General features: G+C 33.9%; 1 protein-coding gene across 1 annotated transcript; it reads right to left on the bottom strand.

The window, feature by feature from the left end:
• Positions 1-722: 722 nt before the first annotated feature.
• On the bottom strand, positions 723-19,324 carry LOC118265930 (WD repeat-containing protein CG11141). The gene is made up of 9 exons (XM_035579222.2): positions 18,933-19,324; positions 17,250-17,413; positions 15,685-15,808; positions 14,088-14,251; positions 13,164-13,299; positions 11,986-12,185; positions 11,237-11,340; positions 4,359-4,866; positions 723-4,205 (listed from the first exon to the last, which is right to left on the bottom strand). Exons 1-9 carry the CDS (start codon positions 19,155-19,157, stop codon positions 3,827-3,829), a joined length of 2,004 nt encoding a protein of 667 aa, XP_035435115.2. The 5' UTR covers positions 19,158-19,324; the 3' UTR covers positions 723-3,826.
• Between the last annotated feature and the right edge of the window lie 230 nt (positions 19,325-19,554).

Genomic DNA, 19,554 nt, shown 5'->3' with positions numbered 1-19,554 from the left:
AACATTAGCTCACAATTGTCTTCACACACTTCAGATTGAGAATAATTTTACAACTATTTTTGAGTTCGACTTTATTTCTGGATTTACACGAGACTTAAACGACGAGACGTAAACGACCACCTGATGGTAAACAATCGTAGCCGCCCATGGACACCTGAAACACCAGAGGCGTTACAAGTGCGTTGCCGGCTTTTTGGGGTTAAGAATTTAAGGGTTGTTGAGGAATCGGGGATTGGGAAGATGGAATTGTTGCCTCCGGTAACCTTCGACACACCACGGCCGAATTCATGCAAGCGTTGTTTCACAGTACTTCGGTTCCCACACACTGTTCAAAATGTTTTGAAAAATTACCATGACTATAGGTTGTGACTGTCTTAGTACTTTCTTGCTTAGTCTCAGTACTTTTGACTATAACGATGAATCAAAGATTGCTTGTAACTAACAAAACATGAACCAAAATGTGATCTGGGTGTCATGTGTATGTGAATCTGTATGTTTGTAAACTCATCCACTACACACCACAAAATCCTAGTGTAGGGCAACGTATAAAAATAATTCTGATCTTTAAATGTTGTTTTGAAAACGATTTACAATTAATTTTTAAAGCTTTTATTTGTTGCGTAGTTGTTCAATAGTTTCACATCTGATTAACCTCATTGGTTACGATATTGCCTATACCCAAGTAAATAAAACAAACTGTTACATTATCAAACGCTTTATTTTCAGCCAAAAACAAATCACAATTTATACATTTGTAGCGTGACCGCCGTGCAAATATTATATTTTTCAGCCATTTAGCTGTCTTACATTATATGTAAAATGAGATTTTTCAAACAAACGAAACAAAATTTTGAATATCAACACAGTAAATAAAAATATATTTTATAAAAAATTCGAAATAACAAAAAAGCATATATAAAAACAAATAATTTAATTCGAAAATATATAAAAAAAAAACTACTAAGTACGTGTTTTATTATGCATAAAGTGAGTATACTAATTGTACACCGCTGTCGACCCACTACAAGTAATTGCGTGATGTTTGCATGGAACATTAGACAAAGTAACTAATATCTATCGTGTATCATGTGGAACTTATTTTACTTAAAAACTACAGACACAAGAATCAACATTTTTAATTCAAAACTGAAGTTTATATTTTACCATGGTACCTACAGGTGTGTTGTAAAATACATAATTATAATGGAGTATGTAGCAGTAGATATTTTTTTCTTTGCATTGTAAAATCATTTTATCGATTTAATAAACTTTTTTATAAAACTTCTGTCAGCGGCTTCGCGCGCGGTCTCGTGTTATAAAAAGTAAACTGTGTGTTATTCGAGACCATAATCTACCCCAGTTCCCAATTTCATCCCGATCCCTTCAGTCGTTTTGACGTCAAGGAGTAACAAACAAACATATAAACTTTTGCATTTACAATATTAGTAGGATAAAATACGAGACAAATCTTTATGACACAAAATATTAGAGCTGCGGACACAAGAAATGCAAAAACTCTTATACTTGTCTACTATAAATATTAGTGAGGGCACAAACATTTTACGTACATAGGTATTGGGACAAAGCAAATTTGAGTATATGGGGACCAAAAGTACCACGATCTTGTAATTAACATAAAAACATTACATAGCTTGCATATTTCAGAGAGGAGATCTCAGATATTCAAACGAGTAGATTATAATATTCAAAATAAATAATTTATTGAATTATCTTTTACTTTTTTTGTAAAAACTAAAAAAAAAATAAACCTAAAAATAAAATTTGGAAAATTCAAAAAGATTACAAATTAAATAATACGTTTTTCAAATAAATACTGATTTAGTAACATCCAATTTAGATTCAAAGTTAAATTAAATTTAGAATACTTAAAATAGATTTGATTGCATCACCTACATCGTACATCAACATAAAAAAAATACACGAAATAATAATAATTGTGACGTTTTTAGAGAGCTGTAGACAACACAGAATATCTTTTTACAATGAGAATACAGATATCGCTTCAGATTGGTCTCCTAAACCTACTTATACTTAAAAAATCTTTACCAAAATCATTAACTGACAATTCAATTCCTCCTATTTAAATAAATGCGATTCTAGGACATTCCAGTGATACCTATTAACAACTGGACTTGTATAAAAACGTGCCAAAGGTATATCTATCATTCTATTGAAGGTCCAAGATAAAACAATTATTCAGTTGTAGTATTTTTAAGCATTTTACATAATGAGCATTTACATATAAAAATAATAGTATGATCATATTGATTGCACAGTTAGCGCTTTTACTGAGCGACCACCTACTGCGCAACGAGTCACAGGTTCAATTTCCGTACGGAGCAATTCCTAGTGTGATCAATATCTTGCAATCACACAAAAGAATGGTAATAACTTAATTGCCTATGTATCATAAGGATTATCCTGATTTAAAAATGTATGAAACCTTTTTCAATTATACCTCCATGGCTTAGACCACTACAATGCCATTAGCATTCGCCAAAAAGGGTATTATCATAGTAAGGGCACACTTTACACTTAAACATAAGCCTCAAAATTAATACTAAACCTTCATACATACAAACAAATACTAGAATAAATTGTTCTTCCATTACAAACTATGACTATGTATCAGGGATATAACTAAACTATTATATTTATTTATCTGATATATTGATATTGCCATTCATGTCTGTAACCTAATTTTAAATGCATTTTTCTAGAGGGATATCTACTGTTCTAAATCGATTACTATTCACTTACGGTACCTACTTTAAAATAAACATTAGTCGTATGAAGGTTCTGTCAAAAAGCAAGAATGGTTGATTTTGGGCATTACTTATGCTGCAGTACAAACCTATCTAAGTAATAAATATTTTAGTTTCTTTTGCATTGATTTCGATAAACCTATTTTGTATTTTCATAAGTTTACAATCTCATATCATCTTTATATTATTATATATTTCTTGATCATTTTTGTGACAAATGTTATTATGATACAATATAAATTGAACCTAAAAAACTTTGATCCGTATCACCTAAATAAAATTGTGATCGTACGTAATAATACTTTTTACACTTACAACAATTGCCAATTTAACAATTTTATATAAATTGCATGTATCAAAAACACATAAGCTATACGCTGCGTGTACGATAACATTGCTTACACATATTTATAATTATTGGGAAATACAACTATTCATAAGTCGTCATACTTATTCAGCGGTTGCACAATCCTTGCCTCATGGCAAAATAAGCAATCAAATATTGTGTTATCATAACTAAATTATCAAATATCACAATTGCATTATTATAAACACAAGATGCCTACGTGTGTATTTATTATTACACCTCGATTAGGAAAAAACTTAGCTTTAATACACTATTGACAAATAATGGCATGATTGGCGATATAACCATGTAAATATAACTAATTAGCTTCTGCCAGCGGCTTCGTCCGCATTTCCGTGGGATAAAAAGTAGTTTATGTGTTATTCCAGGCCATAATCTACCCCTGTTCCAAATTTGATCCCGATCCCTTCAGCAGTTTTTGCGTGAAGGATTAACAAACAAACATACAAACTTTCGCATATACAATATGAATAGTGGGATAGCTTACATTATTTATGCTTGCAAAGTGCAAATGTATTTCAGCTGAAAACTACGACCATTTGTTTCATAAGAAATACAAAATGAGTCCTTGTAACACACAACTTTAACTTTTGGATTGCACAACCAAATCTGGTATATTTTACATTTAACTTCACAGTGTATAAAACAAGCCAGATTTAGACATCATTCTGTATCAGATTATTTCCCATTCGCTGTCTAAATGATCATCAGGGGACAGTAGCGAGTGGTCTTTGAAACCATTCTGTTTCGTTTCCAATTTCAATTCTATATTCTCTAAGTTCCACGTGTTGGGTAGTTGTACGAGTTTGGGCACTAAGTCTATGGGGCTAGGGTCCTTTATTGGTGTTTTTGGTTTGGGGATGTGTTTGGGCGTTACCTCGGTGGGTTGTGTGTCAACGTGCCTGAAGGTGGGCGCCGGCGGCGGCGGTGTCTCCGCGTCTAGCTTCGGACTGTTTATACTGAGAGATTCCAGGTTCAACATCTTCGCTAGTATCTTCTCCTTCTCTTCTATTTGCTTCTCCAGTAGTTCGTCGTTCGGTTGGGGTATGGTACTGGAATATTGACAGGGTGGTTAAAAATAGTTACCATTAAAATACTCAATAATACTTTAAGTTTCTGATTGGGAATCGAAACCTTGTTTGGCAATCGTAGACTATTCAAGAAACGCGGCAGTCTTACTATTTTTAGTACATCGCATTACTTACCCGCAAGTACTCATATTCATGACACAGGAGCTGTTGTAGCTAACATTGTCCGCCTTCCTGACCGGGGTGGCCATGCGGGGCGTACTCCCGCCGGAGCCGCCATCCCGCCGCCTGCTGCGCCTGCTGCTATGAATCAACTCCCCATCATACTTCTTCTCCATTATACTATTATACAGCTTCAACTTCCTCTGCAACTCCTCAGTCTTCACGCGCCTGATCTCCTCAGCGTCACTGGACACATCTCTGAACTCATTCACAATGGATTCTAGTACGTTCTCCGAGAGGTCGTGAGGGAGATGTTTGATGGGAGGGAGTTCGAAGCACTCCTCAGCACTAGCCACGGTCCCAGTCTCTATAATCTCGTTCTTCGTGAACATGGATATAGGTTGTTCTAGAACGCTAGATATATAGGGCACCGTCTGGTCTATGTGCGTGAAGTCGCGGACTGAATTCACTGCTTGCTGGATCGATGACGTCAGCGATTTCGTCATCAAGTTTATTGGCTCCTCTGTTGAAAAATTTTGTGTTTTGTTAGGGTTATATTGCTAATTGAGGATTTTCTTGTAGTGAGAAGTAGAGGGTATTTTAAAAGTTCAGATTACTAAGTGAGTAGGTACGTATCATACGTGTGTATATAGAAAGAAAACATACGAATAAATGTGTAAATAAAACTTTTTTCTAAATGTCATGGAACTAAAATAACTCATGTTTAATATCTGCCTTGACTTATGTCTTGACGAGACTCGAACTCGCCATACTTCTTTCATTTACCTATATTGAAAACTTAAAAAAAGAATCTACAAAAATTAGCAGCAACTATTGGCAATAAAACAGTGTTAAAAAGCAGTTCCGAGCAACAATACAGGCAACGCAGGCAAGCCATTGCTCGTATACATAAATATACATATACAGAAGCGAGAGGTGTCTGGATTCAAATAAAAATGCGTATATATTTGTGCATGTGTATATTTATATATAAGTCAATGGCCATGCTAACAGACAATGCATGAGCATACACTTGCTTGCAAAACATAACATCACAACACATCGCATGCATAGGGAAAAATATCCAAAAAAGTAGTGCATATAACAAAAATAACTAAAAAAAATAAAAATAATTTTAAGTTTAAACTATCCTGAATACAATATTGTTGCAAGCAAGTGTACTATACATAGAAATCATATCACTACAGCGGGTAACTACATACAGGTTGTATAACTTTCTACAAAATACATTCTACCCTGTAAGTACAAGAATTTAACAAGCTCAAATAGTCCACCCTGTATACGAAGCTTTAAAAAATAAGCGACAGATCTAAACTACAATAATTATTTTATTTAAGTAGATAGATGCAGAAATAAATATCATTTTTTTTCAAGCCATAAAGTTATTATTTAAGTACTAGATGATAAATGAACAACATAATATGTTTTTAATAAATAATTTTACCAAAATATTTACAAAACAAAGCTTATAATTTAAAAGACCGACTTCTGTCGTGTCCAAATATCATGAGAAGAATTTTCTTCAACTAAATTATCTATTTAATCTTTAATGTACAAATACAATAAAATAGTGGTACAGGAAGCGAACATAATGCCATACCATTAGCCATTTTTTAAATATTATGGCATCCTATCCTATTTACGAATGGGAATGCGTATGAATAAATGTGTTATCTTTCTTTATTAATTCTACGTAGTCTATTATTAAGAATATACACAAATATTCTCTGACCTAAAGCCAAATAATTTCCAAAGGCCTCAACGCCACAAGTTTTGCATCCTCCATTTTAAACCTTAATATTTGTATGTAAATATTTATTTCTGCATCCATCTTGAATCTGGCACTAGAATACATAAAGCCAACTTCACAAACACTACAATAGTTTGACTACCATTGGACATCAGTGATGACGTCACTAAAAAACATTACACTTTATTTCCCAAAAACATGGGTTGAGGCGTAAATGTCACACCCAATTTTCACCAAGTGGGTGAGCCTATTGCCATACAGCGGACGTACTACAACTATATATAAATGTATATAAGGAATGTATAAGTACATAGTATTGTCAGTTTAAGTACATAATTTAAGGATTAGACTAAGCACAAGTATGTACTGACTAACGACCAATTTCAATTAAACCACATCATTGATAGATTTTATAATTAATTTTGATACTTATTGTATAGTGATTAAATTAGGAAAACTAACAAATAACAAAATTTTCAAAAGTATAATGCATCTAAATCCATTAACCCTGTATACTGTATAACTCTAATGATGAAACCTACTAAAGAATGCATTATCGAAACATGGTCGTTTTGGTCAGCATTTCATACATACTCGTTCATCTAGTTATTTTAAACAAGCCTTAAGAATACAACTACTTCTCAGCTGCGGTTACACCATTTTTTTACTTTAGTAACAGCTAAAAAAAAAAACAAAAGCATAAAAGGTGGTATTTTGTTGCAGCTAGATGTAGTTGTATTTTTACTTGTTTACAAATTATTTCTCATCAAACTTTACCTAAGTATAAGTTGTTACAATATTTAAAGAATACAAAATGTCAGCATATTCTAACATTTGATGTTATTAGCAAATATTATTAAAGTAAGTTTTGCAATCATAGACCGCCGCTAAAATCACGTAGTAATGTATAATTGCATTATCGACAGATTTATTAAATAAGACCTTTCCTATTATTTATATTAATTTCTAGTGGTAATTTAAATCTTAGTGATATTAACAGTAACATTATCTTTCACCGCTTATTTGTTAAATTGACAAAACGTTTATAACTACATTATTTAAACAAAAACAAATATGAAAACTTATAATTTTGAGAGGAAAATAATTCCATCAATACCTATCCTTTCTAATATAAAATCATTATAAATTAGATCTTAAAAACTTGTTGATACCGTAGTCTTATACAAAAAGAAACAACAAGCAAACGGTTAAAATTCAAGCCGTTTACAAGTACTACTTTATTCTCCTAGAACCGTATGAAAGCACCTATGTCAGAGATGGCGAACCTTTACGCAACAACTTGCCATTTTTTAAAGATATTTTTTGAAGCACTATGTGTGCCTTCAAAATACATTTTTTGTTTTTGGTAATTTATGCTAAACTGTATTCATTTGTGTAACTCTGAATCTTTGTTCTTATTCATATCGGAAAATAGCGTAGCGAACAAGCATAGGACAGATTCTGTGATCAATGACGTGCCCAAAATATTGTGCTGCATGCCATCAATGGCGCACAACGGTTCGCTATCCCTAACCTATGTTAATACTACACCTACAATAATGTAACAGATTGCTAGTAAATTAGCACTTATATCTAAATAAACTAAATATATTATTGTCTACAATACATGTATACTATGTATTAACTTACATTGGTCACAATTTGGTATGATTAAGGCACTTCTAATTACTTACTAACTTACATAAATAATGGTACAAACGCCAATACTCTAATATGACAGTATTTATCATTGCATTTTCGACCTTAAATAACAAAAGAATTTAGTTGAAAATCGCAGAAAGGAGTAGGATAAATAACCCTAGCAAGATTCAAATTCCTTCAATAGATTGGCAGAAATGCACACATTAAAAGTTACATACATTTCTGCAAATAAATTGGCTCCATATGATAGTTATAGGGAGTGAGCCTATTTGCTATCACGATTCCAAACTCCGTGCTACTACGAAGAATTAAAAAAAAAAACAAAAAAGCTAAGAATACAACCTCCTTTCTTGAAAAGACTTCAAAATCTTAGTTTTGTAACAAAATATAAAATGTAATGAAGACAAATACCACATTATTTTAGCAGTTAAGTAAGAATAATGATCCTAACAAAAATGTTTTAAAGTAAACCTAATTTCTACAAAATATAATCTCAATGTTTTGTTAACAGAGCGTCTATAATTAGCTTTATAAGTAACTAATATTTGTTTACATATGAACTGAATATGACGTACGTAACATTTGTTATAAGCTAAAGGGGTAGGTACACATAGATGCATTTAGTTCTTTTAATGCTATACCTCTTTAAGGGACATTTTAATAGACGCCGATTCTATATATCCGTTTAAAAGGATAATAGGAAGGAGCACTAAGGATGTTTCCTTCACAAACTTAATTTAAACTAGAGTCAAAAGTAAGTACAACTAAAACGAATAGGCTTAAATCTTACTCAACACAGATTGTATTGTTAATTGATAATAAACTTTAACCCCACCACCTAAGGTACAAATTAAAGCGGGAAGTTTTAGTAAATATGTCTAAAACTAGGTAATATAAAAGTTTGAGATGATGGCACTATACTATGCGTATGGCATATATAACATAACATCACGCCTACACCTATTTAGGGGTAGACAGGGTTGAACAGAATCCTCATTTAGCCAGTTACGTTATAAGTCTCATGTGCTTTATGTCTTATTTATATGAAACTCCTAACATAAGTCTACTATTTTGGGTCGACTTGGAACAAGTCATTCAGACTCTTACTGACTAAAAGCACGCAAAATTCTTAGCCTACATTTTTAAAGGGAGCTAAAATTGGTCTCTAAGTAAAAAAATCCATTAATAGATTTTCAACTTTAGTATGAAAACATAAGATTAAAAATTGATTAAAAAAATTCACTATTTAAAATATGGTCTCAATTTTAAGTATCTAGTCTAATCTAAATGCAATAGATATGTATAGAATATTGTATAATAATCCTGTATACTTTCATGTGAATACTTTCAGTTACATTAATAGTTATAAAAGGTATAAATGTGTATATAAATGCATATAACAGTGTATGTATAAGGACGGAAATATCGTTTGTAATACTTTATACAGCACAACACTATGTAGTATAATAACAACCGTTTTAAAGTAAAATAACGATAACTTTTTCCCTTGGAATTACCAATTTTCGTCAATGGAAGACTTGCTAATGGATAGCAAAAATTTTTATTTGCGAAACGTACCTTCATGTTATGTATTACATATATAAACATCTAGTAATACATAGTATGTTTTAGTATAGTCAATGGCTATAATGAGATGTACTAAACTATAAATTAATTAAAAGACACGGCTAACTCGTAACCATTCGCGGGTGTTCGACTAATTTCAAACCCTACTTAGGGTTTGTAGTGTTCAGCTACGTATGTGTACGCCTTTAATAAAATTATATTATAATCTGCACTACAATTTCAATTAAAGAAACTTTTAGTAAGTTCTAGAAAGAAAAATATATGGAATTATCATTTTAGTTATGTTAAGTAGAATAGAGTTAGAATTAAATGTTTAGAACGGAGGTTTTTCATCTGAAAACTGATGAAGAAATAAGTATACTTGATTTATGACAATACTGTAGAGGAAAATACCAGTGAAATAATATCAATACTGTACATGAACAAAACTATTGTAAAATATTATTTGAATTGTAGATATTGGAATATGAAAGATCGGTACACTTACCTACTGCAAGGGATTATGTAGCTAATGGACCTTACATTAGAGTTGCAATTTGAATTAATTTAATATTATTTTAGTAGTGAATGGTACAAGTCAGCAGAGTGTTCATTATTATTATAGAAATGATATTTAATATAGCGACTAGTTACAATTCCTATTTTATGCCAAAAATAATAACTATGATATCTTAAAATTAAACAAAAATGTTTGGTGACTGACATACGACCAACAAGAAGTTGAATTATGATATTAAAAATAGCACCTTAAGTATAATACACTTAAGATCATTTTTGATTAACAGCAACGTTGAATTCAGACCTGACATTGCCATTCTCAAATGAACTACAACATGAAACAAATAAAGTTGAATTTAGTAAAGATGTGATCATTTAGTTGGTCTGCACTTGCACTGAACAAGTGTTTGATGGAATCTTAACAAATAAAAAACCGCCTTTGCTGCACACAAATTAGAGACGCAAATGGAATTACAATTCTTAAATACTACAGATATAAATTCAAGCTTACTTATTCATAAATAAGTATTACTACGTCAATTAACTTATAACTAACATCTCAAAAACAATGCTCAAGTAGAAAACAATTTTGAACTTTATATCAAGGCACTTGAGTATAGTTTTGTGTGAAACGAACAACATATAATTTGCATAGAACGTGCGACAATAATAAACATCGACCATTGTACTGTAACATGCTACTTACTACCACAGATTGGACAAGAAATGGAGTACGAATTTGGCCTCATTATTTGAGAGATTGGATACTGGTTAATACCAATTTACATGGAATGTAAAGAGTCATAAAACGTTATATGAAGTGAGCACTCCATTTTTTAATCATCTGTGACATTGTTTTGTATGTGATTGAAGTCGTTTTAAATCTGATTCATATTTCTGTAGTGTATAAAAATATTTATTAAAATGGACACTTGTTTTAATGGGGCGAATTTCGAACTAAAACAGAAATAAAGAAAAAATGTTTAACAATACTTCAACATTTTTAGAATCTTTTAATTGCTTAACTCTTGACAAGCTTTTTTGCGTCACTAGCACCATCTACAGAGCGCAAAAAGTATTTTGAATGTCAAATTGTTTATTTCCACAATTTATTAGCAAAATTAACGTTTTACAGCCGAAATTAATCCAAAATCTGTGTATTGAGATAGATTTTCGACAATAGTTGCATAGGTTTTATGTCAAAACCTAGAAAACTACGAACCGAGATCGGTTATTAATGTTAGCCTTTAGTAGGTCTTCTATCTAGTAGATCTACAGAAATATGAACATAATGTTTGCACGGGATGACAAACGACCATGCAATGTGGGTGTATGGGGTGTGTGAGAGTGGTGTGTTATGTCTTGGCGAACAGACCTGCGGCGCGGGCGGCGGGCTCGGGCGCGTGCGCCAGGCGGACCAGCGACCGCGGGCCCTCCAGCACCCACACCTCGTCCTTGTGCACCGACACCGACAGGATCCTGAGGGGACAATACTTTCACGTTACTACACGATATATAACCATGGAACATAATGATACATACATACATACATACATATTCTCGAAAAACATAACCCTCCTTCCTGGCGCAGTCGGGTAAAAATATTTTGCAACAAACTCAATAATAATAATAAAAAGTTTTTAGAAAGTTGGGAGCTGATTTATCCAACTCCACATAATTTTATTGGAGCCTGGGAGAATTAATTTATATCCCATTTTTCTTTTTGTTTATTATTGACCCGATCGTGTTGATTGCTATAGAAGTTACGTTTCCATGGGATAAAAAGTACTTTATCACCCACGTCAGCTAATACTTTGACTGTATACCAAATTTCATCAAAATCCGTGCAGTAGTTTCAGTGTGATTGACGGACAAACATATAATATAAGTGTGATGAGTTATAAATTACTAGCTGCTTCCGCGCGGTTTCACCCGCCCTGCTTGGCTCCTATTGGTCATAGCGTGATGTTTTATAGTCTATAGCCTTCCTCGATAAATGCACTATTCAACACAAAAATAATTATTCAAATCAGACCAGTAGTTCTGGAGATTAGCGCGTTCAAACAAACAAACTCTTCAGCTTTATAATATTAGTATAGAAGTATAGATTTTAGGTTTCCTTACTTTCTGAAGTCATCGACGACAGCTACAGCGGTGAGGGAGCGAGGGTCCAGTATGTAGAGGATCTGGTCGTTGTGGGAGACGAGGAAATGTTCGCGGAACACGTGCAGCGGCCCCAGGTTGTACTCGCGGCCCGTCGGCGACGGCTTCTGCTGCCGGGGATTCAATAACTCCGCCACTGTCAACGGATTCGATATCGCTTCCTGGAAAGTGGAAAATACCGGTTAAAACTAGTGAAAAGATATTGATTTCTGTATCAAAGTCAAATCATTTATTCCAATTAAACTATATACTCAGGTACTTTTGAAATGTCAACGAAGAAAGAAATAAACAATAGTCTGTCAGTCTGTCTGTCAGTGAAGCTAGGTGCTCGTTTGTTTTTATTAGAGTGATCTTTAATGTTTGTGTTAATAAAATAAAATGTTAATATTAAAGTGAGGTATAGTTTTACGACTAAAGGTAAATTTATTCCGATCCAATGATTAACATAAAAATTCAACCTTATCTGCATAGCGTAATGGTTACCTTACGCTGTCTTTTTAATTACTTCAGATAATTAAAAAGACGCGTGATCGTAGACGCACACATACTAACAAATTCGCGAGTTTTCACTACTGAACTTGGGTTCTGTTAAAACTGATTGATATAATTTTGGTACATGATATATATTTTTTTATGGAACACGAGCATATGTATCACCTGATGGTAAGTAATCGCCGCCGCTCATGGACACTTGAAACACCACCGTTACAAGTGCGTTGCCGGCCTATTAGGGGTTAGGAATTTAAGGGTTGTTGGGGAATCAGGGATTGGGAAGATTGGGAAGGGGGGAATTGGGCCTCCGGTAACCTCACTCACACAACAAAACACAACGCAAGCGCAACGTCGCAACGTCGGTTTTCGGTGAGGCCGTGGTATCACTCCAGTCGAGCCGGCCCATTCGTGCCGAAGCATGACTCTCCCACACTTAAATAAGGTAACCTTAAATATAATAAGGTGCTCCCACACAGCGGTTATATAACGTTATACAACAATGTGTAACAATAACATTTGTGTTTAAACAAATTATAACAGTGGTTGTAGAGTATGTTACATGCTATTATAAATGTTACACAATGTTGTATAACGTTATATAACTGTTGTGTGGGAGCACCTATAGATAGTAGTAAAGTATGAGTGACCTTAAACAGCAGCGTCTGCAGTACGTTCCCGTGCGTGTCGGCGCGCCACAGGCGGAGGCCGGGCCGCGCGCAGTACGCCGCCACGGGCCCGCCGCGCGCGTACGAGTACTGGAACACCGCGCCCAGCGCGCACAGGCTGCGGCACGACAACCCACAACTGTTATTCTACATTATAACTTCCTTTCTCACTGTATCAGATGTCGTATTACGGCGCATTCCAATAACCTACCTATCGGTAGATTTGCCTACCAGAGGTAGAATTTTGACATAAGCTCCATACAAAATGTGTCAAAATTCTACCGATAGGTAGGTTATTGGAATGCGCCGTTACAGGACACACAGGAAATAATTATTGAAATTAGATAGTAGTTAGTAAATTAGTTCCTCATTCCTTAATTCGTACTTAATCTTTCATCTCCTTAAGAAAAGAAAATTTTAGGTACAATCTTATAGCTATAGGCTAACATTTGCGCAAATATTTATTAATAAAGCCGTAGCGCAAATTCTATACGACTTCTGATCGAAATTGTCAATTCGATTTCGATTTCCGAATCGGCCAATTACTGTTGGACTTTTGTTTGTTTGCACCTTGTATAAGTGTAATAGATTCACTCCTATCTACCTACAAAATTAATCCGCAAAAAAGTTTACTGTTTAGGGTACTAATACACATCTTTAGCAGTCTTAGTCAGGGGGGTTGGGGGTTCAACCCCCCCCCCCCCCGAAATGCGTACCTAGACATTACAGAGCGTTATTTTTCTAGTTAGCATAGTACATTCCTTTTTTTTTTTGATCACACATTTGATGGCTCGACTTTCTTGAACCCCTCCCGAAACTAAAACCTGGCTACGCCTATGATCTTTAGGTAATAATGAGAGGTCAGACGTTATGCAAAAGTTGTCTGTCTGTAAACGTTTCCCTCACCTCTTCCGTTCCTTCTTGCCGAGCTGGTTGACGTGCCAGCGGTTGTCGCGGCGCTCGCAGACGATGGTCCGGTACACGCTGGACACCAGCAAGCTGTTCTGGTAGTAGCTCATCTGCACTATCTCGTGTTCCTCGTTCACTATCTCCATCGATTTACAGAGGTGCTGTAATAAATATGTACTCTATTAAATATCGATTTAGTTTGCCAGTGGTACGTACGACAGATGGGGCCCAGCAGAGCTGCTGATCAGGAGCTGCGGACTACCTAGCGGGTTTACCGGAGCTCCGGGTCGAAAAGCAGGAGAAGGAACGGGGTGGTTTTTAGTCAGTAAGAGTATGACACTCCCTCCTCCCTCAAAAAAAAAAAAAAAAAAAGTGGTACGTACGACTGAAAAATAGGTTTCGGAATAAACACTAAGGTACCCTTAGTACGAGTTTGATTTACGTTAAACGAAAACGAAACGGAGCGCGTTCGGCGCTGTGATTGGCCGGCACGAATGAACCTACCAATCAGAGCGAAGAATGCGCTCTCTTCTCGATTTCGTTAAACATAAAATAAACCCGTAATAAGCCCTCAGATTTATTGACTTCGAATCTTCGAACTAGATACTTAGTTGCACCAAAAATGTGTTGCACCAAAAAACTTCAATTGAAATGGAATAAGAGTCATCAATATCCTAAAATCCCCAACCCCTAAAAATCCGAAATCTAGTGTAGCAAGTGTCCTTTGGCGACGGCGATTCCTTACCTGATAGTATGGTTTCACCATAAAAAATAGTACAAGGTATATGCCTAAAAACCGTGACATAAATCTTACCTAAATAGCCTTGCTCAGAGCATTGGCCACAATTGGCCATGATATTATCATTGTATCCGGTCATTATTATATCAAACATATTATTGTATTATAAATTACTGTTCACGATAAAAATATATTTAATAACTGATATACTGTGACTCTTCCGCGACTTTAAGGGAAGTATGGGTATAAATGTCATTATCACATAATTTCATATAGTAACATAATATAGGGAAGTAAATACCTATTTATTGTAATATCTTATTGTCTGACTGCCTTAATCCTCGGGTTTCAAGGTTCGATTCCCGGGTTCACCTAAAATATAGCAATATACCTATTCATCCGTCGACGTTCTCATTCATAATCTGTTACGTGGACCCTAACCAACCATGCTTGTGAGAAAAGAGACACACAAGGTCTCAGATTTGATTTTACGCTCGTGCAGAATTTTACTGCGTTTACATACAAATTCACATACACATGACACTCAGACCCAAGATGATTGTGATAACACAAAAGAGTTGCTCTGTGCGGGAATCGAACCCCCTATACGTTAAGCGGTAGCCGGTTGCCCAGCCACCGCACCAACTGTGCTAACTGCACAGTACATAACTATCTATAGTAGAAACCAACTATAATTTTCCAATAATAGGTACGTATTCTAGTATTATTAACACTAACGCTACATAAATGGTGTAAATTGGATGTTTTTAAACCCACTTGTACTGGTTATATCATCATAATTGCCTTGTAAATACATAACAGAATGATAAGAAAACCAAATAAAGTACAACTCACCATATAGAAGTCTATTTCAGTCATAATAATGACGCCGTTCTTGTCGCCCGAAAACAGTCTCATACCGTTTTTGGACCACTCTATCGCTGTAATTTTACTTTTGTGTAAATCTCCTATTGTGTATCTGTAAATACAAATAATTATAAATTAGGTAATTACTGTCTGAGTTTCTTTTATTGACGTAATGGATCGCCGTTTAGGAGAGGCACGCTTCGGCATGGCATAAAGTTTTTTTTAAGGGGGGAGGGGGTTCCAATGACTTCTCTCGCCAGGGCGAGGCGAGAGGGAGTGTCAGACTCTTACTAACTAAAAACCACCCCGTTCCTACTCCTGCTTGTCCAGCCGGAGCCCCGGTAAAATTTCTCTCATGTGAAATAAATAAGCTAGCAGAACGTTCGGCGCTCTGATTGGACGGCTCGAATAAACCAACCAATCAGAGACGCGTACTCGTTTCAATTACTTTAAACGTAAAGCAACGTCGTCCTAAGGGTACTGACCTTTAGTGTACTTTGAAAATAAATAAACAACATGTAAGTTACACTGAAAGTTACATGAAAACATCTACGGAGATATCTTGAGATTTTAAATGATGTACTAATAATGTAACAGAGATTATATAAACAATTGTATATTGTGGAAGGTTGTGGTCATGAATAGGTCAGGTTGACATGGCCACAACATAATAATGTAAATACTTTGACAACAGAACTACAAAGTAATCAGTACATCACATAATGTACAACTTATGCGAGAAAAATAATAGATGTTATTATTTTATAAAGAATAATTAGAGTCCTTCTATTTTTTGCTGGGAAATATCAGTATAGGATATTCGAAGGAATTCGTTCCATTGATTTTCAAAAGAAAATACAAAAGAAGAAAGGTTGCGAGTCTATTAAATAAGGACAGATTGGATTAGCATGATGTGCCCATATCACTATCTATTTATACAAAGTATTACATAACAATAAAGTTACAGTAAAGTTATCAATTAGAATCTATTAATAAGTTCACGGGTACAACTAAGTAATTAATTTAGATTAATTAATTATTTATTTATTGTAAGATTACTGATAGTATGATGCTAGTTTCAGTTTCTATAATTACTATAGTGGCTTATTGATATTTTTATGTGACATGGTATGTATTGAAAACTGGTAATACAATTTTATTTAAATTTTGACTATTAATGGACCTAATCAGTTGTACCTAATATCTTTGTAGCTATATAAAATAGTATACAAAGATATATACAAACAAATTCTTTATATATTAGTATAGACTACTATATAAAACTGAAGAGTTTGTTTGTTTGAATGCTCTAATCTCCGAAACTACTAGTGCGACTTGCATCATTCTTTTTAGATTAGTGCATCTATCGAGAAATATTTATAGGCTATAAAACATCACGCTAGACCAATAGGAGCCGAAAAGAGCGAGTGAAACCGCGGGCAAATAGCTAGTAGTAGTATTCTGTATATTCGAGAGGAATGATGATTAATTTTTATCAACTTTACATGCTATTTGTTAAAATCGTATTATAAAAACATTTACAAGACACTCACCTTTCAACTTTGGGTTCGACCTTAGGTTTGAAGGTGTCAGGTACATTCTCGGGATGCTCCTTAGGTATTTGGAAAACATTGACCTGGCCAGCTGCATTGCCTGCACCAACCATATAGTCCACTGTGCTAACTATCTTCACATATGTTATAGGAGATGTTGACGCCTAGAAAGTAATAAAAAGAAGTTTAACCATAATTTTGCTGTATTTTGAAACTGATAATATAGTGAGTTCTGTTCCATAATTTCTAGATACCGGATAAATAGATTTTAATACCATGATCTGTCAGTTACTTTTATCAGAAAATTAACCTGAACATGTGATATCAATATGCCCTAAATATTTTAGATTCAACTACATAGATAGTATGAAAGGAAAAGATAGGTAATTACTTCAGTCAACCCAGTATAAAAGGGACCTTTGAAAATCTATAAAAGATTACTAGACTAGTTTCTTGTATCACAATTAATATTAGAAACATTTTTATAAAATTTCCAATTTTTTTGTAATAATTGGCAGAAAATACAAACACAACATTTACTAAAGAATTATTTAATAAAATTAATCATATTAAATACCAATACTCAATTTTAGCAAAAAAGAAAGAAAATAAAATTACAAAAAGTTATTTTTGTTTTCATCATACTATAAAAACAGGAAAGATAATGCAATTATCAACACAATTGAATTGTGTCTACAAAGAAGTCTAAATAGCTGTTATCAGGCAGTTTGTTTTTGTTATCTTTACATACACGTTAACACTCTGTAGCTTACAAGTTACAAATTAATAAAAACATATTATTTCAATTTTCAATTCAATAGTAATTTATTTACTCTATTGTTAATGATGATATTTAATAAATTCCATTTTTCCAGCATTAAATACCACTTTTTCATTCTTTCCTGATCTCATATTCTATGTGGCATTGGTGAAAGGAGGTGGTCTAATGATGATGAATCATTATTAATAGTAAAATATGTCTTCATTTTAAGTGCAACACAAGTATTACTTGATACCATAATAAAGGAAATTAATCATACTCCTACTAGTATTGAAAATGCGAAAGTTTGTATATATGTTACCCCTTTATGCAAAAACTGCTGAAGGGATTGAGATGAAATTTGGAACAGGGGCAGATTATAGTTTGGAATAACATATAGGCTACTTTTTATCCCAAAAATAGTAGAAAAGTAAATAGTTAAGTAAGAAAGAAAATGAACAAAGTTGCTCAGTCAATAACTTATTAATAATGTTTAAGTAAAGGTCAAGGATTATTGGATTTCATTAAGGTCAGAGTAAGCTGGCCTCACCATTCATTTCTGCTATGGACCTTTCTCCATATTTTTGTTTATAAACTCTATGACCTTTTGAAATCTAATAAGTGTTTGTGGGAGTTATATTAGCACTCCTCTAAGAAAAATAATATTGAATGGAAGAATCTCTTTCAGTCTTGTATTGATAAAATAACTATAAAATCAGTATTATTCAATCTGAAATTAGGTCTTAAATATTAAGTAAATAAAATATGTAAAGAACAATTTCATTTTAGTCTACCCACACAAATAATTAACAATATCCGTAGAAATCGATGAGTTATAGCTGATGCTGAGGACGTGCTAGGGCCCAATTAAGGTAAAGTGGGGAAACCCCGTCCCTGACACACCACACAGCACTCTCTCTTACCTCGCAACGCAGTCTTTGAATGTTCCCTTTCTTCCGATCGTACCAATACACCAGCCCAACGTTGGTCCCCAGGGCTATGTACTCGCTCACCGCGTCCACACATGTTAGGCACAACTCGTTAGAAAATATCCCAGTCTGTATCCTAGGCGGAATTAAATTTAAAATATGCGAACAAGGGGCCCATTCCCTCACGAAACCTTCTTCTGCACCACCAGAAACTTCCATTTTAATTTATCAAATAGCACTTCTTATGATATATACTGTAAAGCTAAGGTACTACAGCACAAATACATGACAATTACGAAATAAATAATTTATTATTCGCGAAAACCTAAAAACGAAAGTCTTGTTTGACTTATTTTGATTTGACATATGGAAACGAAGAATGGAATGTTGTACCAACTTTGACAAAATAAAAATAAAATATGACATAAAAGTAATACATTTTTTTATAACTATCACTAATTAATAGAAATCAAATTTTCACAAATATATTATTCTAATTCTTTTATAAAAATACATGATAACTGGATAAATTAATTCCAAAAATATAGATTACCGATTTTTCAGCACAAGTTCTACTCTAAATCCTTGGTTGTCATTGGCCAACATTAGAAAACCA

The sequence above is a fragment of the Spodoptera frugiperda genome, chromosome 7, assembly GCF_023101765.2.
Source record: "Spodoptera frugiperda isolate SF20-4 chromosome 7, AGI-APGP_CSIRO_Sfru_2.0, whole genome shotgun sequence".
Taxonomy (NCBI): domain Eukaryota; kingdom Metazoa; phylum Arthropoda; class Insecta; order Lepidoptera; family Noctuidae; genus Spodoptera; species Spodoptera frugiperda.
Note: the sequence above shows the minus strand (reverse complement) of the source record. Positions and strands in the feature narration are given on the sequence as shown.